The sequence below is a fragment of the Metopolophium dirhodum genome, chromosome 1 (assembly GCF_019925205.1).
Source record: "Metopolophium dirhodum isolate CAU chromosome 1, ASM1992520v1, whole genome shotgun sequence".
NCBI lineage: Eukaryota > Metazoa > Arthropoda > Insecta > Hemiptera > Aphididae > Metopolophium > Metopolophium dirhodum.
In genome coordinates, this window is record NC_083560.1 from 112506773 (window position 1) to 112531581 (window position 24809).

At 31.8% G+C, this 24809-nt stretch overlaps 3 protein-coding genes across 3 annotated transcripts; 1 reads left to right on the forward strand and 2 right to left on the reverse strand.

Annotated features, from left to right (window-relative positions):
• Positions 1–998: 998 nt before the first annotated feature.
• Positions 999–1504, reverse strand: LOC132933339 (uncharacterized). The gene is made up of 2 exons (XM_060999639.1): positions 1405–1504; positions 999–1201 (listed from the first exon to the last, which is right to left on the reverse strand). The coding sequence occupies exons 1-2, from the start codon at positions 1502–1504 to the stop codon at positions 999–1001; spliced, it is 303 nt and encodes a 100-aa protein (XP_060855622.1).
• A 9353-nt stretch (positions 1505–10857) lies between these two features.
• Positions 10858–11948, forward strand: LOC132934118 (uncharacterized). The gene is made up of 2 exons (XM_061000393.1): positions 10858–11089; positions 11830–11948. Exons 1-2 carry the CDS (start codon positions 10858–10860, stop codon positions 11946–11948), a joined length of 351 nt encoding a protein of 116 aa, XP_060856376.1.
• Positions 11949–16725: 4777 nt separating this feature from the next.
• On the reverse strand, positions 16726–17821 carry LOC132951008 (uncharacterized). Its single transcript, XM_061022673.1, has 3 exons — positions 17733–17821; positions 16964–17662; positions 16726–16898 (listed from the first exon to the last, which is right to left on the reverse strand). Exons 1-3 carry the CDS (start codon positions 17819–17821, stop codon positions 16814–16816), a joined length of 873 nt encoding a protein of 290 aa, XP_060878656.1. The 3' UTR covers positions 16726–16813.
• Between the last annotated feature and the right edge of the window lie 6988 nt (positions 17822–24809).

The window sequence follows — 24809 nt, forward strand, 5'->3', positions numbered from 1 at the left end:
CGATATTATTTTCCATTATGATAAAATAGTATTATAAAAATAAAAATTTCCATACCTATTAGGCTATTGTAGACTATAGTCTATAGTGTCTTGTATGTATGATCTGTATTCATATACACTCGTCTATGACGTACTTCATAGTTGTTGTTTTTATATTATAATTATATACCTACCTAATTAGACGCACGTCCCGTAGAAAAACCAAAATAAAATCAATACCTTGTCAATGTACCTACGTCTTATCAAGGCTGGGCAAGTTAACGATTTTTTTTAACTCGTTAAGTTAAGTTATTTTAAAATAATATAGTTAAGTTAAGTTAAAAGTTACTCGTATTTTTTTTCGTTAACTCGTTAAGTTAAGAGTTAACTTTGAAAAAAAAACTAACTTAACTTAGTTTAAAGTTAAAAGTTGCTAATTTACAAAAATAAAAAATTCCAGACACATAATATGGATTATTAGATAGTTTTTCTTTACGCTCAAGAAAATAACTGGGGAAGTCTAAAATGATACATCAAAGCAAAAACCCATTCAAAAATTTGCATTATTCTTCAGACAAAAATTAACTTAATTTAGATACTTTTGAAATAAAATTAACTTGAAGTTAACACGTTAATCTTGAAAAAAAGTAACTTATTAAGTTAATAGTTAATTTGAAAAAAAAAGTAACGAGTTAATTAACTTAATTAAAATTCACTTAACGTTTTAACTTAATTTTAATTTTTAACTCGTTAAGCCCAGCCTTGCGTCTTATATCGATTACGGTGTTTGGATTTCATAAGTCACCTCTATGGCTTTATAATTAATAATATCATAAATGATAACAAAACAATTATTTCATAAATGTACCTACTTAATACCTAAGTATGCTAATAATTATAAAACATATAATTTGTATAGTATAAATTATAATACACACATACATTATACAACTGGTACACACTCATAATAATATATAGTCAGCCTCAATATTTCGAATTCTAAATACCATAAATAAAAATTACGTACCCGATCCGTTTGACAATTGATTTTCATCAATAATATTTGTAGAAACAGGAAATGTTTTCAGTGGTAGAAATCCTAGTCGTTCCTTAATCCCATTTCTACCTTTATACACAAATGTATGGATAGCACTAGCTGACATTCGATTATCAAGCTTTGAGCTGATATCAGACCATACTCTGTCAGTAGCAACAGCAACTTCTAAATTAAAAATATAAATCCTTAAAAACACTTAATGCCTCACACAACAATACAATTGTTTTAGTGGGCGAATATGATAATATTTCATGTTTTTGAAACCACAATGGAAAACCACTGTAGTACCTACATATTTAAATATTTGTTACGATATAACAATATTGCGATAATTCTAATTAAAAATGTAATAATCTTTCTTAACTTACTTTTTTCATTATTTTCGTTGGTAATAATTACTGATTCTTTATAGAAAATTACAGCATCGATAACCAATGACGGTTCAATAACACATTTTCGTCCAGCCATTTAAGATACTCTTAATAAATGTTTTGCTTTATAATATTGAAATAATTAATAAAACACATTCAAATACTACAACAACAGTCCCATCAAATCAAATTTAAAATGAGAAATGACGAAGATCTAGTATCTACCATACAGTTGTAGTATATACCAAAATAATTCAATACAAAAATAGGAATAATTATAAAAATAGAATTGTCTGGAATAATATTCGTTTGCGTTTTAATGGGGGATTCCACGGTGGCGTGGAGTAATGCGCGGTACTATACACACGCTGTGTGATCGGTGTTCCTCGGCGCGAATCGTGTATGTGAGCGCGTCTGTTCGCGATGATTCTCGGTTTCTGTCCCGTCTCTTTCCCCACAACGCAGCGCCGCTTGTTCAATTTTTAAATTCGTATACATAAAATTTTTCTTAATTATTATTTGAAGTTTGGACTCAATACTACATATGACGTTGTGTGTGTCAAAAATAGGTAATACGATAGTAGTTATACCACTTAAAATATTGTGTACACAGTTGTAATATTCAATTATAATACCAAATAATATTAAGTTTGGCCGAATAGGTATACAATTCAGTGGCGTGTTTCCTAGGGAGGCAAGAGAGGCCTGAGGCAGTGCCAGTTTAGGCATTCAGAATGTACAAATAATTAATCTTTAGATAGTAGGTATTGTTTATAGCACGGACTAAGATATATCTTAGTTCGTGGTTTATAGTTAATCCCTATTTTATTGCACGTCACACTAAATCAGTTATTATCAATTGCAATTGTATAATAACAGATACTAATATACTGTGTTTATTATTTTAAATAATAAAAGATACCATACTATTTGTAACTCAAAACTAGAAACAGTAATGATACTTCATAGGTTCCCGAGTCTCAGTTGTGCTTAAATTATAGATATAACATTATACTATATTGTATATCATTATATATTATATACCAATAAATAGTAATGCTTAATCGTAACTTACTAGTTTAATTATGAGAAATAGTGAAAATGAAACAATCCTCTCACAGATTCTTAAAGAAAAATAATTGTTTTAACAAAATTATTGAGTTTTGAGAACTAGGGGATTCACGCTAAAAGGTCTGAAGGGGTAAAATATGTTAGCCACCTCAAAAATTTAATGCCAGAACCGCCACTCTGTCATATTACAGAAATATGGGGACAGACTATATGTTAGGTACCAACAAGTTTATTTTATGAACAATATTTTAGGTATACGTGACAATGTACCTACGTCATATACATCAGTTATGAATTGTAAATGATGTATAAAATAATAATATAATATAGAATTGTACCTTGTACGTATATCTAAGATACGTTAAAACTATAATAGGGTAAAGTATACAGTTATTGGCACTCTTTAGAAAAGTGTATATTTGATTCCATGATATTTCAGACTTAAACATAGTTAAAACTTGTATTATCATTTTCAATGATTTAGCAAATTGTTATCAATTTTACCTTATGATTATTATATATAAATACTTTTTTTTTTATTTACCATCAAGTATAAAAAAACTGAAAATTATAGTTATTGGCACCTAAAATTGTGTTATTGGTTTTATAATTTCTGTTATTGGCATCCTCTTAAATTATGTACCTATGTAATTTAATAGTTTTACCGATTCATTTGGTTAAATTAATAAATAAAACTACCTACTTATACTATATTTTAGATAGATAGTTACTACTACTTAGGTATAACAAATAATAATTAGAAAACATATATAGGTATAAGCACCAAACAAAGTTTAAACTACACCTAACTGTAGAAAAATATACATATTTAGTTTATAATTCTTAATAAAACAACTAATGAACTAATTAATTGTGTTGTAAAGATATTTTATAATTCATTATTTAACTACCTATTTGCTTCAATTAGGTAACTCATTCTAAAATTCATAACATTTTATTTAATCACAATATGTAGTACTCTATTGTGGTTAGGAATCAAACAGATGCCTATTATAAAAAACTAAAATTAGTACATCTAGCAGCAATAATAATTATGCTAAACAACTTTAATAAGCAGGTACCTAATAATTTAGTTGAAATATTTGATTATAATAAGAGGAAAAAAAAAATACATTTTAAAGTTTAAAATATTTATTTGGTTATAATTAAAACAGTCTTATGTTTTATTATCACTCATTTAAGTATTATCATTTTCTTTTGACTTCTATAGTTCACAATTAAATAAAACACAATTAAATTATTTAAGTTTCATACTTAACAAAATTTAAAAATATTAACAATATAGAACTTAATAAACTAAAAACAATTACATGATTTAATTTGTATAACAAAATATAAAAATATTAACAGTTTAGAACTTAATAAAGTAAAAAAAACAAAGTTTTTGATTATAATAAGAAGAAATAATAAAATACATTAGGTACAAAGTTTAAAATATTTATTTACCTAGTTATAATTAAAACAGTCTTATGTTTTATTATCACTCATTTAAGTATTATCATTTTCTTTTATAGTTCACAATTAAATAAAACACAATTAAATTATTTAAGTTTCATACTTAACAAAATTTAAAAATATTAACAATATAGGACTTAATAAACTAAAAACAATTACATGATTTAATTTGTATAACAAAATATAAAAATATTAACAGTTTAGAACTTAATAAAGTAAAAAAAAACAAAGTTTTTGATTATAATAAGAAAAAATAATAAAATACATTAGGTACAAAGTTTAAAATATTTATTTACCTACCTAGTTATAATTAAAACAGTCTTATGTTTTATTATCACTCATTTAAGTCTTAACATTTTCTTAAATTTAATAGTCAATAATTAAATAAAACACAATTAAATTATTTAAGTTTCATACCTACTCAACAAAATTTAAAAATATTGACAGTATAGAACTGAATAAAAAATCTTAATATATTAAACTAAAAATATATAAATCACATTGGTGTGATGGTTAAATTTTTTTGGCAGGAGTTACATATAAATAAAATTGATTCCTCTAATCCTTCATTACAGATTTCGTTTCTATCTAAACATTTTAGATGATAAATGTATGAACAAAACTCACAAGTCAAACCATTTTCAACATCATTTAAACTATGCCCACATGCAAAACACAGTCCAGTATTTTTATAAACACTAGAAGAACTTGACTTATTACTACATTCATCTGTGTTTAACGTCAAAACATCAGAAAATTGTTTTGTCTTAGAATTTTCAAAAAGTCCACTAGTGATAGTTTCAGCTGGTTTTTTATTTGAAGCCAATGGTTTAAAAATATTTCTGACAACATTTTTTCTTGAAATGTTTTTAGTTACAGGCACAATTTTAGTTTTAGTTACAGGCACAATTTTAGTTTTAGTTAATTTATTCTCCAGTCTTTGTTTTTTCCTGTTTTCTTTTTGTTCAATAATGCTTCTTTTTGATTGTTCTTTTTTTTCATACAGTCTTTGCCACTTATCAGAAGAAATAACAAATGGAACCCGCTCAGTATTTCTCTTACCCTTACGTTCTGGAGTTATTGGCCATATTAGACAAGTGTCAATTGGAGACACCTGAAGTTTTTTTATGTTAGCACGTGGTGTGATAATTTTGTCTTCTTGCAATACATTTTTATCAGTTGTAATTGAAATATCAATATTATTATTTTCAGGTAAAATAACTGCACTTGTACTCTGTTCAACATAAATATCATTTTGATCTACACAAAATATATTACTATCGTGATTGCTGTCATCTAGAAATAGACTATCAATTATAATATCATTGTCATGTAGATTTTCAATTATAATACGATCTTGATGTAGATTATCAATTATAATATCATCGTGATGTAGATTTTCAATTATAATACGATCTTGATGTAGATTATCAATTATAATATCATCTTGATGTTGAATACTAATTTCACCTTCGTTATTTGACTTCTCTTTTAAAAATTGTACACATTAATTAGTGCTTGCAATTCTTTAGATATAGGTGTAATTTCTATAGAGTCATTAATAGTATTACATTTTGTTAAAATTTCTGGACCAATAATATCACACAATTTATCAAAGTTCAAATTATTTTCAGTCAAACAAGGCTCATCAACTGCAGCTACTAGATTTTTGCCAAGACATTTATCAAAATTTATATTTTTTGGATTCCATGGGTATAGTCCACAAGCTCTAAATCCATTTTTTAGAATGTCTGGTGTAATGGTTTCTTTAATAACATTTTGTAAAATTGGAGCAAAATCTACTTTAGTTACAGCCGCCATTGAACAATTTTGTTTCCTCCACTCAAATACTCCTTTTTTCCAACCTTCTTTGAGTGGGCGAAAAGCAGCTACGTCGGCTGGCTGTAATATCCTAGTAGAATTAGGGTATAGTGCAACTAAAATAATTTGTAAGTCAGAACAAAGTGTACTGAGTTGATATGTGAGATGACTTTTATGGCCATCAACAAATAAAATTACAGGTAGTTTTATGTTATTTTGTAGTAAAAAAGGATGAAAAATATTAGCAATAAACTCATAAAATGTTTCTGATTTCATCCAACCACTGTCAGACAGACCAATTCCCCAGTTAGACGGTACTGAGTTCAAAATATTTTGAGGAATTCTCTTGTAATTATATACAACCATCGGGTAACACATCACTCCAGCTGCACTAAATACAAACATAACGGTTAAATTTTCTTTTGAATTCCCTACTGAGACTTCATATACATCTTTACAGCCCTTGGGAGCTAAAACTGCTTTTGTTTTGGGACACAAGGAAAATCCTGTTTCATCGCTATTAAAAATTCTTGTTGGATCACTCAATATATCAAATAAACCTTCTTCTTTTAAATACTGTTTAATACCTTCAAACCATTTTTTTATATCCTGTTCACTAATACAGGCACTTGCAGCTGTCACATGTTCGCTTGTCCTGACAGATATATTTGGATGACGCTTCATGAAAGATTTGTACCATCCAATACCTATAAAAAGAATATGGTGATAATAATATAAAAATTTATTTAAAATCACAAAATTACCAGGATAATTATTTTTAAAAATAGTAGTTCGCTCATTTTTGTCCAGATATTGTTTTACACTAACTAAAAGATCATCTTTTCTTTGAGGAAATCCTTTTCGACTACTTTCCAGTATCCATTTTTCTAATGTTTTTTCTTCTTCCTCGGATAATACTAGAGCTGGTCCACATGACACTTTTTGATCAGGATTTTTAAGTCTGTGTTGTAATGTAGATCTTGATACAGAAAACTTTTTTGCTGCAGACTTTTTCGACATACCTTCATTAACTACTGCTTCAACAGCAGCAGTCAAATTTGACTGAGAAAAATGTTCTCTTTTTTTTGGCATTTCTATAAATAACAATAACACATTATTGTTTAAGAATAAGCAATATTTAATGACCAGTCAAGTTAAATTTTACTCAGGTTCTATACTTTTTAAAGTAAGTGCCAATAAATAAATTAATACATTTTATGTCCATTTCAATAATTGGCACCCTATGCCAATAACAAAAAATTCCAATATATACATATCAGTTATTGGCATACCAATTTTTCTCAAAAATAATAAAAATAAATTATTGAATATTGTATTGATTGATGAAAAATGTTCTTAGGAACTGAAATATACATCATGCTAATACTTAGAGTAGTTATAACTAAATTTAGAGCTTATTTCCTAAGTATAGTCTACTAATAAAAACAGTAAATTCTTACCAAATATTTGAGATCTCTGAGACGATTGAAAACTTTGATAATAACTAAATTAACGATATATTATTATCGACGGGAACACTTGATTACACGACATAATCAGTTTAGCCAGATATATAAAAAAAAAAATCATTTAAAAGTCAAAATGCTCATTAATTAAAAATAAAATACTTTCGTAGTGCCAATAACTATACCAGTGCCAATAACTGTACACTTTACCCTATTATGATTAAGGCAAACGAAAGTAATCGAAAGCTAGACTAGGTACGGTGCTACTACTGGTACCTACTAGTTGCCTCCCAACTGTAAGTCAAAAAGTTCAATAATTTTTATTCAACTGCCTCCCGATTGTATACAAGTTGGCTCATCCCGTCGTATCCTATTTTTTGTTGTAAACGAAAAGGGTCCAGTATAACAGGCAAGTAGTAAATGTATACCTAAGTGATTCCTAATAGATTCAGCCATATAATAAGTAGGTATTATTGATTTGTATTAATAATTTTAATTTATTTTTTACACCTTAATCTTATCATTATATAAAATAATTGTATTCATATTAGTAGCCAAAATAAGCAGACTTGGTACTTATTGGTTAAAAAAAATTCGGGAAAATCTTTTTTTTTCAAGGATGGGGGGGGGGGGGGAGGGCTGGCGAAACAGTCAAAATAAAGAAAGAGGGATTGCTCGGTAAATATTGGCGTGCGAATTCCGTGCGTAGGCGTGCCAATTCATGCTAATCGTGTGCTAATTATTGGTTAAAAAAAAATCGAGAAAATCTTTTTTTTTCATGGATGGGGGGGCTGGCGAAACGTTTCAACAGCCCCTCCAAAGTTTATTGATTATTTCTCATTAAATAGTGTCATGCAAATTATGATAATAGTCTTGCCAATTCATGCTAATTTTTAGTGAAAAAAAATCCGAGATTTCAATATTGGGGGAGGGGGGGCTGGCGAAACAGACGTGTAAAAAAAGGTTGGAGATCTCTGGTATGGAGTATGGTTACTAATATAGTGAAATCATTTTAAAATTTTAACTTAAAATAATTAGTAACTACTAACTTTACATTATATACAACATTGATAGCGTGAGTAGCATAAGGGCAAATAACGGTGGCTTAGGGGCTATAAGCTCCCTTAAAAATATCAATAACCCTCCTACAAAATCCAAACATTTCCTACACCTATATTATGGCTATACCGTTTCAGCGGTTGCTTTTAAAAGGCCTGGTACTTGGTAGGTATAGTGGCATACTGCAGGTATGACTAAAAAAGTTTCATATTTTGAAAATGAGTGACGGACTAAATAAAAATAAGAGCTCCTAAAGCCCTCTCTCTACTTGCGAACTTTGGTATTAGACTAATCGAAAGTATCTATAATCTGTATTGTACTTAAAGTCCGGTGAAAAAAAGTCCGCCGGAATAAAAGTAGTGGCGGAAAAAGAAAATATATATTATTGCACTGACGGTAAACGGTAAGGTCGATTTTATTACACAAACGCGTAGGCAAAGGTGTGTTCACCACAGACCAACAGCCAGCACGCAAAATTCACGTGTCCTGCCTAAAACGCGCGAACACCGCAGCGCCCCAAACACCCCCCACCCAACCCCCACCCCTACCATAAATCCACAATAGCATTTGGTGTACATAATTTCAGTCGGAACAGCACCACACCACCAAATGGAGCGTCAACCCCCGACGACACCCAGCACCCTCCAACAAGCGGCGGAACTGCTGGAACGCAGCCAACAGCTGCTGAGGTCAGCCAGCTTGGAGGAGGGTACGCCACCACAGCGGCACGGGTACGCCAGATGACCACGGCGCAGCTGCAGCGGGACCCGGTACTGTGGGCCGCCTACACACGTGGGCGGGAAGACCGGACCGTCGTGTTCCAAAGGGCGACGAGCGGCGAACCCGCAACCGCAATGCGGCTCAATAGGTCGCGCAGCCCCAGACGGGTGACAGGACCGACGGCCACGGCACGACCGGCAGCCACAGGACGACCGGCGGCCAGAACGCGACCGGCCCCACCAACGTCAACAAGTCGGGCACCCGCGAGACTGCCACCCCACCCACTGATGAAGAGACCGGTACCAGCGCCGAGGACATCGACCATCCCGCCTCCAGGAACGCCCGTCAACCCGCTGCCAACACAAAACACCACCACCGACACAACACCACCGGCCACGCTTAACGCCCGCCAGCGCCGAAACAAGCAGCGGTTGCGGTACTACAAAGCCAAGCAGACGTCCCAGCAACACCGCCTGGAAAAACCGGCGTCAACAACAACCCCCGCCCCGTCACAGCCAGAGCCTGCGACACCAGACCTCACCGTGGCCACGGTGCCGGAAGTGACAAACACTTCCGGAGCAACCGGAACCATGGAACAATTAACAGCCGCGAACCCCCAAACCGTGGATATGGAAATCAGGGTCACGTCCGCTGAACACAGCTGGAAAAGCGTACCCACGGACAGGTGTCTACCACAACCACCCTCCACACACACCCCTTGACAACACCGGCAACGGCCGGAAAACCACCGCCATTGGCAGTTTGGGGGGGGGGGGGGGAGTATGACGCGGTCCCGCGTAATAGCTGTTTGAATTCAAATAGCCTTTTGCGCGGAAAGCCGCGCAACGCTTCTCAAATAAACCGCCAATCGACGACGGACGACGCCGGCGCGCGACACCCGCGCCGTGAACCGTCGGCCGGCCGTTGGGTGAACCGGATTGCAATGTCACTAGTTTTTCGACGACCCGGACGACACGGTCTAGCTGCGTCCCCTCGAGTCGCATCACCCATCCACTGACGAATATACTATAGTGTGCTTACTTTTTGTTTTTCTATTGTTTTTTTTTGTGTTTACGCACCTGAATAAACGCACCGGTTCCTAGAACAATAATTCGTTTGTGTCGCTTCCAATCTTTTTTTGTTCACTTGGTCAGTTGACCCCTCACCATCCCATTCTCGCGGCTCCCCACAGGACCGCAACAAGCCATTGTTCGAATTCTAGATGCGCGTGGTAACTATCATTTCGTGCGCGTATTATTGGATAGTGGATCCCAAATATCGGCAATTACTACGGAGTGCGTAGCTCACATTGGATTGTCACGACGTAAATGTGGAAGTGAGATAGTTGGCTTATCTCAAAAGTCCGGTTACCCAAGTTAGAGGTAACACGTCTTGTTCGTTTATACCACACCATACGTCGAGTCCGAAATTCAATTGCCACGACTTAATAATACTTCCCAAATTAACGTCTATTCTTCCGTCTTCGCCGCTACCGCCAGATGTACGCACACAATATCAACATCTAGTATTAGCCGATCCCCAGTTCGACACTCCGTCTCAGATCGACATGCTACTTGGAGCTGATTTATATCCGATTCTTAAGGTGGGTATCGACTATGCGCGGCAAACCCTCGAACATTGGCTCGCGCGGCAGCCGCGACAAATGGATACCGCGTTGCCGCGCGAGCCAACTCAAAAGTTGCCGCGCTCGAACACGCTGCGTGACGAGCCAAATTGCGTCGGTATTTAGGCACGCGGCAAAGGAATTTCAGTTAATTGCTCGCGAGCAGTTGGGACGGTTTTGTCGTTAAAATTCGTACGCGGATTATAGTTCATCATGGATAATGAAAAGTGTCTAGTTTTAATTCGATTGTATGGCGCTAAAGATTTTTTGTGGAACAGTAAATCTCCACTTTACCACAATAAGACTGTAAGGGAAGATGCGCGGAATGAAATAAGTTCACTAATGAACTTACCTGTTGCTGAACTAAAGAAAAAAATGACCACCCTTCAAGCATCTTACAGAAGAGAAAAATCCAGAGTAGCAAAAAGCCTCATTACTGGTTCTGGTAAGTAGGTATTGCATAATATACTTTCATTTATTTTAGAAAACAATAAACTTTAAACATTTTTACTAGCATACATTCAGAACCGTAGGTGGGGCCCTAAATTGGTGAGACTGGTCCAGGCTAGGACCGCAAAACCTAGATTAAAATATGCCATATTATGTTATAATATATAATAATTAATGTCATTATTAATAATATAAAAATAGTTATAGTAGCTACTATAGGTACTCTATACAATATAGGTACTAATGTATACATATATCCCAATTTACAAGTGTTTACAAAATACCAAGTGATAATATGATATGTGTAAGTATTCTGTATTAGTCGGCAATTTTAAAAAATCTAGTATCCTTTAAAAATAACAATCGGCAAATATAACTATTCAACTATTTAAGTGATATAATCCTATATAGTTTACTCGTAATAAATACATTATTTTCGGGAGTCAGATAAAGATAAGTTACCCATATGGCCATATTACTGTGTTTATGTAAATTGTTTTCACCGATATTGATATCTAAAAATAGAAATGGTAAATAAAATACTACGATAATAAAATGAATGTACCCATGCCCAAATACAATTTAATTTAAATAGTTAATACCAAATGAATAAGTCATTTATTTTAAGAAATGTTTGTAACAGTCAGTATATTAATAGTATTTTTAATTCGAACACAATTAATTAAACAACTTATTATAACTTTTTACACTTATGAATTATGAATTATATTTTAGGTACACATCAAGTTTACGTATCAAAGTGGTTTGCTTTTGACGAATTTAATTTTATGAAAGATAAAGACATACCTAATGAAACATCCGACACAATGTCGGAGCTGGAAAATGTAAGTTAAAATTTTAATATCTGTTTAAATATAATAATGTAATAAAAATAATAATTTAATAACATGATATAATGTAATATCTGTTTTAATATCTGTTTTGCCACGGTATTTCACCATTGGTAACAAAATGATTAGCTAGATGTGTACGTATTTCTTGTGCGTGGTTTCCCGCTCTTCGTGGAATTGAAGGAATAGGCAGTAGTGATGTAGGGGCAGATTCATTTCTCCAAGTTCCAGGTCTAAGTTCCCCATTTGTCTCACTGTCTAGAGATCCAGGTGGTGTATACAGTGATCGTGTATTTGGTTTTTTCCTCAAATAATTATGCAAATGAATAGTGGCTAGGACAATTTTAGTAGCTGTTTTTGGTTCTAGTAACATAGGCTTCCGTAGTACTCTAAATACTGAGCTGAGAATTCCGAAAGCGTTTACAACGACTCTACGCGCTCGAGACAGCCTATAATTAAAGATTCTTTCCTGAGAACCTCTGGCCGGTTCTCCGTGGAATGGTTTCATTGTGTATTCATTGAGTGCAAAAGCTTTGTCAGCCAGAATGACATAAGGTACTTTGAAACTATAGGGGACCTGAAGTATTGATGGTGGGGGGACTTTCATAGATTTTTCTTCGAGTTTCTTGTACAACTTAGTATTCTTGAAAACACCCCCATCAGAAATTCTACCCTGACAACCAACATCTACGTACCTAAAGCAATAGTCTGCGTCGACTAAAGCCATGAGTACTATACTAAAAAAATGTTTATAGTTATAAAAATCGGTACCACTGTTAAAAGGGGCTTGTAACATTACATGCTTGCCATCTAACGCACCTATTGCATGAGGAAAATTCCATTTTGTTTCAAAACCGTGTGCTAACTCTAACCATTCTGCTTCTGAGTCGGGTGCCTGAAACAATTTAATAAGCATAATATTATTAATTTTTAGATTCTGAACGGAGATATGGATGTATTGGTTTTACAATTATTTAATTTTTTTTTTTTGTCTGTCACCACCTTTTAAGATTTTGACTGAATATTTATATTGGCATTTTCTTTACACTATAATATTTTCAAATAAATTATTTCGAGGTGTTTACGGACATTTTTAGTTTCCAATTTTATTAGTTTTTTTTTATAAATATCTATAAAATTTTATTTGTTGGGTAAAAAAGCTTGACAATTTAATACAAGGCTTCTTATATATTGTTTCAAATGTGGATAAAAAATATTTAAAGTCCGTAGTCACAAATTTTTTTTATAAGCATTTAAAGTTCAAATTTTGACTGCATTTATCAAATTTAAAATTTAAAATTATTTTGTAGTTAAAAAATATAAAAAACACTCTTATAGCTGAGAATTGAAAATTTAAAATGAGGTTCCACAATTTGTATAAAATATGTAATAATATAAATTATCCTAGGCTGACAATCGTCTTCGTTCAGAATCATTTTTCGTACACAAGTATATATATCATTGCATTCAAATTTAACACATATAGTGAACTACCCACTGAGGTCTATTCGACATCTACTATACAGTAGAGTGAGTTCCTAGTTTTTTCTTAACGTTATTCGTTGTTTTATAGATATCAACAACTCAAAATAGTGTTACAACACTTGAAAACAATGATAATATAGAACCTATACAATTATCAGCCATGGACAGTACAGATAAACATATAGAAGAACCGACAGATATTTACAAAGCTCCGAATACTCCTACAGTCAAAAAAACAAAAAGAAAACAAAATACTGATGAAGAGTCACATATGCTGAAAAAAGCATTTCAAATTCTAAATGAAACGTCATCGGCAACTGACTCATATTTTACTTACAGTCAGCACATTGCAAACGAGCTCCGTAAATATGATCAACGAACTTTAATTTACGTGAAAAATGCAATCAACAATGTGATTTTTGAAGCTGATTTGGGATACTACACCTATGGACATACACAAGACAACACTGCTCAAAATTTGACATCGTCTCCTCAGCCTCCAGTTCCGTCTCCTAAAACTTCTGCAGTTCCATATTATAAGTCTCCAGTCCCGTCTCCTCAAACTTCGACAGTTTCATATCCTCAGACTCTAGTTCCATCTCCTCAGTCTCTTCCAGTCAATTCTCCGCAGCTGTCAGTTCCTTCTCAGTCTCCAGTTCCGTCTCCTCAGTCTCTTCCAGTCAATTCTCCGCAGCTGTCAGTTCCGTCTCCTCAAACTTCTGCAGTTCCATATTATAAGTCTCCAGTCCCGTCTACTCAAACTTCGACAGTTTCATATCCTCAGCCTCCAGTTGAATTTTTTCTACAATCATCTTCTGAAAATCCGGTTGACCATTCTTTTACATGGTCTATCACTGATGAAGAAAATATGTTTTCCTAAGACGAAAGTTATAAAAAGATTTAATATTTTTTTAAATGTTATAAAAAGGATTTAATTTTTTTAAGTTTTATAAAAAATATTTAAGATTACGTTTTTTTTACGTTTTATTTGATTAATACATAGGTATTATATTATATTTTATAATATACAATTTTTATACGATTAAATATTTCAAAATTTTTTTAAGTTCAAGCGATTGCTATATGTATACAATAAAAATTTTAATTAAAACTGTGAATGATTTACTTACCTTTACCCAATCTTTCAGAGCTACACATAGTGCGTCACAAACTTCTGGAACTATTCGTGAAATTGATTGTTTTGATACTCGAAAAAGATATTGCAGGCTTGTATACGAGTCTCCAGTTGCTAAAAATCTTAGAGTTATAGCCAATCTTTCCGTTACTGAATTGCCTCTCGGAATTGAGTGTCAATTTTCTTCACCTGTGCCTCAATTAATGATTTCAGGTGCTCAAACTCTATAGTTGTCATTCTTGTAAAATTTTTTATTGTATCTTCAATGGCTTCATGTCTCATGTCTTCCATAAATTTCACCCCATACTGCATTCGACTTAAATACAATTTCTTCATCCACCAACGTGGTTTTCGTTTAGGCTTTTTTTTAATAATTTGATGTATCACGATGAAAGCAGCAGCAGCACGGGCACGTGAAACGTCCATGGTTGATATTGGACCACAACTGAACGGGATCGCTCGGGCGAACAGCTGGATCACCTGCCGCGCGAGGCTGCCGCGCTCTAATAAAAGTTGATACCTAAATATGGCTCTCGCGGCAAATGTCTGGTTTGCCGCGGTCGAACATGGCGCGCGCGGCAGCCGCGAGTAGTCGATACCCACCTTTATACGTTCTGAGTCGATAGTAAGACCCACTGTCGGTTTTCCATCTGCTATGGATAGCCATCTGGGATGAATTATAATGGGATTAGTGAACCCGCTTGAGGAAGATATAACGTCGAAGACAACAAGCGCGTCGGTTTTACGTGTAGCTGCCGCCTGTGCACACACACACACGTACCTACACGCGTCGCCCGGCTTCATTGTGCAGCCGCCTTTCGCACAAATACATTAGTTGTTTTAATTTCTAACAACATAATTCATTAGTATTATATAATATAATATTATATTATATTATCTCTGTTATTGAAATAATTTAAATTTTTAAATTTTTAATAATTCACAAAGAAACAAAATGCCGACTACAAAAATACTGGCACCCGGGGTAGTTGTGGACAATGTCCCCCCTCCCTCTAAATGTGGCCCTGCAAATAGGCAATATTAATAGGCTAAATTCTATAGCTAGTGCGACAAAAGAACCATAAAAGTAGAAAAAAGTAAAACAATACTCGTTACCTACCTATTATTTTATAATAGATCCCTACCTAATTAGTTATATAATAGGTCCCTACCTAAGTAGTTTTATTTAAAATTTTAGTGAGCACAATTATTGAAAATATAGGTAATATTATACAAATTAATAACACTGCATCAATAGCTAATAGGTATATAATATTTAATTTTACACACTAAGTACGGTAGGTACCTAAGTACTTCGAAAAAAACAGACAACAAATGACAAATAGGTGAATACCGTTGTAAATAGTACAAGTAAATCGTTTTTACACACTTTAGGTAGCTACTGTAAAAATACCACACTGCAAACAAAATTATAAAATTATTCTTAACATTATAGTATCATGACGTAAACTGGTGAACTATCAGTCGAAAACAAGTTTACGATTGGTAAATAGTAGTCGAAACGAGAAATCGAATACTACGGTCGAAACGCCGATCGAAAACTGTATGAGAATACGGATTTTTGAATTGGTTGTAAATATAACCGCTTTCGACCAAATTTTGATCGAAAACCGTTTAATAATTCACATAGGTCATGCATCAAGTATCAAGTGGAATTGAGTCGAGAATATTATAGATACTATACGCCATAATATGATCCATAAATTATTTTATACCTACCTATACATTACACACTAAAATAAGTATAAAGTACAACTGTACAACTGCAGTATAAGAACAAGAATTTTGGTAAATTTTCCACTTATATTTTTTTGCTATTATTTATTACTTATTTAAGTTATTTAAGATGACAAATATATAATAATATGTACGAACATTTTATACATTACATCAGCGGTTCTCAACCTTTTCATAGTCGCGTACGGCTATCTTCCTGTATGCGCTCTACCGGCAGCATTGCGACTGCAGTATGCGCTCTAGCTACCGTGTTTTTCCACCCTACAACTATGTTTCATTTATAGACAATATATTCAAGTATAAGTGGGATGATGTAAAGTAATTTTAATAACGAACAAAAATTGTTATGAATAAAGTAATGAAAATGATTATATTATAATATCAACGCACGTCATTGTTTTGTCGCCGTCTCGTTATTTGTTTCAATAATAATTATAAATAATAAATATAAAATGAAATAAAAAAAATTAAATAATATTTTAAATAAATATTAAAATACTTGTGCCATGTCCCTCAGAAAAGCGTTAAATGTGTCACTTTTATTAATTCCTCTCCACCACGTTTCAATGAGATACCTGTAATTATTATTATATTTATATTTACCTTCGTATTTTTATTATTATATTATAATATATTATACCTTGGAAGCAAATCTGGAGTTGTACCACACATATTTTTCACGATTTTCAGTCTTAGAGGCCGCCATAAACTTTCGATTCTCTGGGTATGTGCCTTGGATATTGGATCTACGAAATTTTCGCTATGATTTACAACATAGCGGTTGTACCCGTGGTCCGAGAGTCCATTATACCCTGACCAGCCATCGGAATGTATTATAGACCCAGCAATAACCTCTCTTTGTATGATTTCGTGTAAAGTCGTTTTGTCCCTTTTTTGGACAACAAAATACCTTCCTTCTTTATTGTCCCACAAGCCGAATACCCATGGTCGATCAAGCCGTTTTCCGTAGTTTCTTGCTCCGTGTTCTAAAGGATTAACATTTTCCGAGTCGACGTTAAGATTTTCGGCTGGTAAATCTGCAAGTCGAAGTCGACCTTTATTATTTTTCCTCGATCCTCTTAATAAGCATTCGTCAACTTGGATCACTATTCCGAGTCCTCCCAACTTAGAACGATTTTCGAACATTCTGACAGGTACATTACGGCACAAGTTCATCCAGTCACACACTGTATTATGTGATCTACCGGTTAAACTTGTAATTGTAGTCTGTTTAATATTTTGACACCAATAATAGACCAGTTCAAGTTGTGCACCGATGCTCAATCCACTATTGTTTCGGCCATTTTTGTCAATGTACGTCCAAAAACTATTATTTTTTCTATGTAATATATAGGTAATTAATGAACAATATTATACCTGAAATATTAAATAACACCTATGTTTCTTACCTTATGCTTTGAGTGGTTTGACACCCTTTCCTTTTACACCTCAACAATTTTCTTTCATTGCCGCGCTCTTTTTTTATGTAATATTTCATTTCACTATCACATTTATTGCATAATATATTTTCTAGATTTACTAATAGATTTTTCGCAATTAAAAAATTAGTAACTGTTTCTTCATTTTGTATAATTTTGTAAAATTCTATTGCTAACATTTTGAACGTAACGTGATGAAAGTATAAAACCGTGTATGAACTCAAGTATTGTCACCCAACAACTAATATTATACGATCAAAAAATATGATATGATGTAGAAAAAGAGAGTTCTAATCTTTATTACCATTCAACAATAAAGATATAAATTTTATAGTAGAGCGCATACAACAATCGTCCGATAATCGCAGGTAGACCGCAATCTGGGGTAGAGCGCATACAGGAAGATAGCCGTCGCGTACCACTTACACAATTTGAAAATTTTTACGTACCACCTGACCATTTTTTTTTGCTTATTAATAATGTAAACGTTTATGTTATATGTATGTATAGAATTTTATTTCATTAGGAATTACAAAATGAGATAATATAAAATATATAAATATATAATAAAAAAGGTGGGTAAGTGGATGTCGCTCTGCTGTACAGTAGGTTACAAGTGGATTACTGTAATGGATGGTGTTAAATTTGAATTCAATGATATAATATCATTGTATGAGAAAAACGATTCTGAGCGAAGACCGTCAGTCAGCCTATGATATTACCAAGTATATTTGATGATATTATTGTGAATAAAGTAATTTATATATAACCTATTTACGTGGAGCTTAAGTGCCTTGTGTTCAATTTACAATCTTTAGCTATAAAAGTTGAACATTTTATAAATTTTTAACTACAAAATAATTATTAAATTATAAATTTGATAAATGTTGTCAAAATTCGATCTTTAAATACTTATAAAAAAAAATTGTGCCTATGTATTTTTAATATTTTTCAACTGATATTGTATTAATATATCAGGATCCTTGTATTAAATTTTTACGCTTTTTGGCCCAACAGATAAAACTTTATTGATATTTATTGAAAAAAAAACTAAAAAAAATTGAAAACTGAAAATGTCTGTAAACAGCTCAAAAAGATTCAAAATATTTTCAAAATTGTATGGTGTATTGAAAATGCTAATATAAACATTCAGTGAAATTTTCAAGTATCTAAATTCATTCGTTTTTGAATTACAACAAAATAAGGAAATCGCTACACGAGAAATCGAGTGAATATCCAATGTTGTAAAAATTTAAATTTCAAACGCTCATAAAAATTTAATTTGACTTTCTTATTGACATTTTTTTTTTTGATAAAGGTAGACAAACTTATGAGGAATCTTGTATTACATTTTAAAACCTTAGATTTAAAAAGAAAAATTTTTACGAATTTTTAACTCAAAATAATTTGCTAATTTTCATGATTTTTCCATATTTTGTCAATTTATGAACTTTGAATGCTTAGAAAAAAAAACTGTGACTAAGGATTTTCATATTTTTCATCTGCCTTTGAAACAATATACTAGGAGCCTTCTATTAAAATCAAGCTTTTTTATACATTTTTTGATACAAAAGGGATTAGAAACTGTAAAGCTTGCGTGGACAATACCGAGTATTCTTGTTTCACGTCCATCCAAAAATTAGTGATATTTTTGATTTTGAAAGCGGTTTTTAGGGTAGAGTCACTGGTTAAGTCAATAAATAATTCTTTTGCCAAAATACCTTCTGGAATGTTTTTAATATAATCATCTTCGAAAGGGTTTATGATCCATTTCATTTCTGAGTTATCCTCTGGAAAATATTGGATTTTAGTAATTGCAGGTGTTCTGAAATGTCTGTAATTATATTTGAATTTGGCTGAATTTCGTTATTTTCCCAAAATGTGTTTAGTGTCTCGAATGCTGAAAGATCGTTCTTAGATACTTGAGAAATAAATAAATCCAACTTTCTCATAAATGCATTAACTTTATAACTAGCATAAAACACGTTTGTGTTTGATCCTTGCAGACTTAAATTTAAAATATTTAAACGATCAAATATGTCAGCCATGTAAGCTAGTCTTGACAGCCATTCGTCATCACAAAACAATTTGGACTTTTCTTCATCAATATCAGTCAGAAGTAATACAATTTCTGACCTTAGCTCGAATAGCCTGTTGAGGACTTTTCCTCGTGAAAGCCACCTTACCTCTGTGTGGAGAAGAAGGGATTTATGAGTACTGCCCATTTCATTACATAATACTGTGAATAGTCTTGAATTGAGAGGTCTGGCTTTGATTAGATTTACGATTTTTACAGCACTATCAAGAACTAATTTTAAACTCTTAGGCATGTTTTTAGATGCTAATGCTTGCCGGTGAATCATGCAATGTATAGTTTTACAAAACCAAATAATATTTAATGTTAATAATAATTCGTACCAATTTTTTTTATAGAGGAAGATTTTCTTCGCGTACCACCTATGAGCTCTCCGCGTACCACTAGTGGTACGCGTACCACAGGTTGAGAACCGCTGCATTACATGAACACACTAAAATACAAAGCACAGCTGTAGAACTGTACAAAAATAAGATTGTCGGTATATTTTTCACTAAACTTTTTTTCGGGACTTTTTTTCAGATTACCGTATTATGTTTGGGACTTGTATAGGCAACACATCGTACATATTCTTATCGATGTCTGGCTAGGTCAATAATAATTATAACTGATTAGTGACTAGTTATTTAGTAATGTCTATACTCTATTGTCCAACTCGCGTCTCATAGTTGAATGGTTCAAACACGACACACGTAAGTAAATAGTTGTCTGAGGTCTCTAAAATTTTAAACATTTGCTGAAAGTTACTTAATAATTTACTATTTACTGTTACTGTTTTTAGTTCATACAAATACACAATGTATTATATCATGGTTTTCAAAACTGAAATATAATAATACCTATGATGTAGGAACATACGAGGAACTATGAAGTCGAGCCAATGTATTGAAAATGTTTGAGAAGTTGATTTTCTTTAAGGCAATTCTACAGACCAAGTATACATTATAAATATTGCAATTGAAGTTATAAAAACATTTATATTAAAGTGAATACTAAAACTTAAAGGTAAGAATGTTATTGTGGGAACCTCATGAGATTTTATTGATTTATTAATTTAAAAGTGAGTTATCTGTATGACATTATGACTAGGTACATTATATTGTCTGATATCAGTATGCTATAAGTTATATTATAATATATCTAACTGTGTGTGTAGAATTATATTTGGTCCAAACGGCTCAGCCAGTTAAGTCATAATAATTAATAAATAACTATGTTAAACAAATTATATTAGGTACAAACTTAAAATACACATAACTTGCTTTAAAAATAAAATATAAATAAATATACCTGTAAGGTTCTTTAGAAAATATTTTTACTCTATGTTTATTAAAGCTAACATTACAAAATTGGATCTGTTCTAAACAAATTTGCTATGTTGCTCATAGGTCAGAGAGAAAACAAATAGCGCACTGACATACTTTTAACAAACTTTTAATTTGTAGGTAATATATTTCAGAATCAGTATCCAATTTTATTAGCACGGAACATATTTAAATTTCAAAGAACACATAATCAGTTTGGAAATTCAGTGTTCCAACTATTAGATGTGATTCATTTTGGGACATTGCTGGTAACTTTATGACACAAAATACTAAATAGAGTTCTATTGATGTGCAATTATGTGAAAATTGTAAACATAATATTTAATTTAGATACAAAGGTTGTACACCTTAATTGGCTTAATACTAAATTTTTTATTTACAATATAATCATAGCTTTCCTAAGGGAGGGGGCAAAGGGGACAAGTGCTCAAAAGCATACATCAATTTAGGGAGCATCGTAAAAACAAATGATAAAAAGGTGGGTAAGTGGATGTCGCTCTGCTGTACAGTAAGTGGGTCACTGTAATGGATGGTGTTAAATTTGAATTCAATGATATAATATCATTGTATAAGAATAACGATTCTGAGCGAAAACAGTCAGTCAGCCTATGATATTACCAAGTATATTTGATGATATTATTGTGAATAATGTAATTTATATATAACCTATTTTATAACCTAAACTTTTAACTACAAACTTGAAAATAGTTATTTTTAAATTTGATAAATTTTGTCAAAATTCGAACTTGAAATGCTTATAAAAAAAATTGCGCGTATGTGTATTTAATATTTTTCAACTGCTATTGTAACATTATATCAGGAGCCTTGCATTAAATGTTCACGCTTTTTTACCCAATAAATAAAATTTTATTGGATATTAATAGAAAAAAAAAACTAAAAAATTTGAAAACTGACAATGTCCGTAAACAGATCAAAAAGAGTCAAATTATTTTCAAAATTGTATGGTGTATAGAAAATGTTAATATAAACATTCAGTGAAATTTTCTAGTGTTGAAAGTATCTACAGTTACCGTTTTGTAATTACAACAATATAAGAAAATCGTTACATGAAATATTGAGTGAATATCAAATGTTGTAAAAATATGAATTTCAAACGCTCGTTAAAATTTAATTTGACTTTCTTGTAGACATTTTTTTTTTTTTGATAAAGGTAGATAAACTTATGGATAATCTTATATTACATTTTCAAATCTTGGATTTAAAAAGAAAAATTTTTATGAATTCTCAACTCAAAATAATTTGCTAATTTTCGTGATTTTTCCGTATTATGTCAAGATTTGAACTTTAAATGCTTATAAATAAAAACTGTGACTAAGGATTTTTAATATTTTTCATCTGCTTTTGAAACAATAACCTAGTCAAAATTTCATGTACCTACGGTCATTTGTTTTAGAGTTGCACCAAAAACCAAAATTGATTTTCTCAAAAACAGATTTTGCGTAAAAATTCCCGTTTTTCCTTAACTTTTCTTTTGTTTTTCACGTCGCGTTTGAAAACTACTGGCAATTTTTGACCCCCCAAAGTACCAACTAGATTCACTTTCCTATCAGAAAAGTAACTGTTTAAAAAAATAAAAAAATAAAAAAAAACACATCATTGTAAAATCAATACATTCATCGGTTCGCTCAGAATCTAAAAGAAAAGTGTGTTCTATTATACCTTTTTGGTGTTATATTATACACTATCAACTCATCTACCTCGCCACAAGCATTGCTTAATGAGGTCGATTAATTAATAATTTATTGTTACATTGTTACACTGTATGTGATTTCGTTGTTTTGATAATAATAAATTATTAAATTTAAAAAAAAAAAAATGTTTACAATATCTTATTTTAAAAGAAGCGCTGTTGAGAACATATAGAATGTTGAACATGGAAATCTAGGAAGTTTGCCAACTCGCTCAATTATGGTAAAACTGACATAACTTTTCTCATAGCTTTTCTCATTGATATTTCAGCCACTGGCCAGGTCCAAAATTCCCAATAGTATTTAAAGCTGCAGGGAAAAACGGGAATTTTCACGCAAAATCGATTTTGGTTTTTGGTGAAACTTAAAAACGAATGACCAAGAGGTTGAACTGGACTGAATGTTTATATGGGCATTTTCTATACACCATGCTATTTTCAATATATTTTGACTTCTTTTGAGCTGTTTAGGGACATTTTAAGTTTCCAATTTTTTAAGTTTTTTATTCTATAAATATCAATAAAATTTTATTTGTTGGGTAAAAATGCTTGAAAATTGAATAGAAGGCTCCTTATATCGGTAGGTACTCTTGAAGGAGAACCATTTAATGTTGATAAGTTCTTGAGTATATTGTTACTTCCACACCTACTTACAGTGTGCGCTGCACACCCAGTTAATTTAATTGCTTCAGTTAATATTAAATATGGTAAAAAAGACTTTGTGTATAGTACCATCAATAAAAATGTATTCAAAAAGTGCCAAGCAATTTTTAACAAACAAAATCATTCTACTTTAAGTGTAGATATCATAAACAATCATCTTGGTCGTTATCTCATCACGTATAATGTCACAAGGTAGGTATTTCCTAATTATTTTAAATAATATTATTCATTAAAAGAAAAATTAATTATTAAAAATGTTATATATTATATATTCAGATGGAATTCATATTATGATCCTATAAATTGCATTGTTGAAAATATTGAAAATGTGTATAATGGTTTACAACTGCCTACCATTTCAGGGCCTTCGGAAGTCTCATTCTTACAATAATAGGTACCTACAATATGTGTATCCTTGGAATATTTTCTCTCTACTATCGTTAAAGGACATGAAGAATATAGTTTTTTTCAAATCATTATTGATTGATCTCAAAAGAGGATTAAATAAAAGGTAATATTTCTGATTTAATTGATAATATTTAGATAGAAGAAAATTTAATTTGTAAAACATGAATTACATGAATGATTACATGGACTTTAATATGTTTTCATTTATTAACACTTAGGTACCTATTTAATTGGTACATAACATATTATTACAATATAAATTATACTACTATATCATAACATTTTCAACAAAAACTGTTAGACATTAAGGGTCGATGGTGACAAAATATTTTTGTTCTGTTGGTCTCTTAGTGAAAAGTGATTGGAGATGTATTAGGGCGAACCTATTATTAGCAGAGTGAAGTTGTTTGAAATTCCTGGTTATTTTGTAAATTTGATGGTTTAGCTGCTCGCTCGCTCATTACAATTGAATACTGTAATACCAAATGACCATTAATAATGTTTTGTAAAAAATTAATTTGTTTTTAAGTTTGATATTTTATTTTTATATTTAATAAAAAGTAGAGGTTTCTGTGTTTTTTGATTGAATAGTAGTCTTTTTACTTTAATATGGTGGGCCCAGTTAAGTCGTTTGTCCAAAAAACATACCCGAGTAGGGAGAATTTGTTGCAATAGGAATAAAAGAGTTGTTTAGAACTAGAAAAAACGACTTTACAGAGGTAAATATTACGAGCAATGATTTAGTAGTGTAATTTTGACTACACTTAGTGTACCAATAGGATAGTACCTAGGTTAAGATAATAATATGATACAGAATGAAATGTAATAAATAAAACGTACAGGGTGTG

Coding starts and splice junctions, on each gene's coding strand:
- LOC132933339 (XM_060999639.1), bottom strand. CDS start 1,504: ATGGCTGGACGAAAATGTGTTATTGAACCGTCATTGGTTATCGATGCT. Junction 1,202..1,404: donor CAACGAAAATAATGAAAAAA/GTAAGTTAAGAA, acceptor TTTTTAATTTAG/AAGTTGCTGTTGCTACTGAC.
- LOC132934118 (XM_061000393.1), top strand. CDS start 10,858: ATGGATAATGAAAAGTGTCTAGTTTTAATTCGATTGTATGGCGCTAAA. Junction 11,090..11,829: donor AAGCCTCATTACTGGTTCTG/GTAAGTAGGTAT, acceptor ATTATATTTTAG/GTACACATCAAGTTTACGTA.
- LOC132951008 (XM_061022673.1), bottom strand. CDS start 17,821: ATGAAATATTACATAAAAAAAGAGCGCGGCAATGAAAGAAAATTGTTG. Junction 17,663..17,732: donor CAAACCACTCAAAGCATAAG/GTAAGAAACATA, acceptor TATATTACATAG/AAAAAATAATAGTTTTTGGA. Junction 16,899..16,963: donor ACTCCAGATTTGCTTCCAAG/GTATAATATATT, acceptor TAATAATTACAG/GTATCTCATTGAAACGTGGT.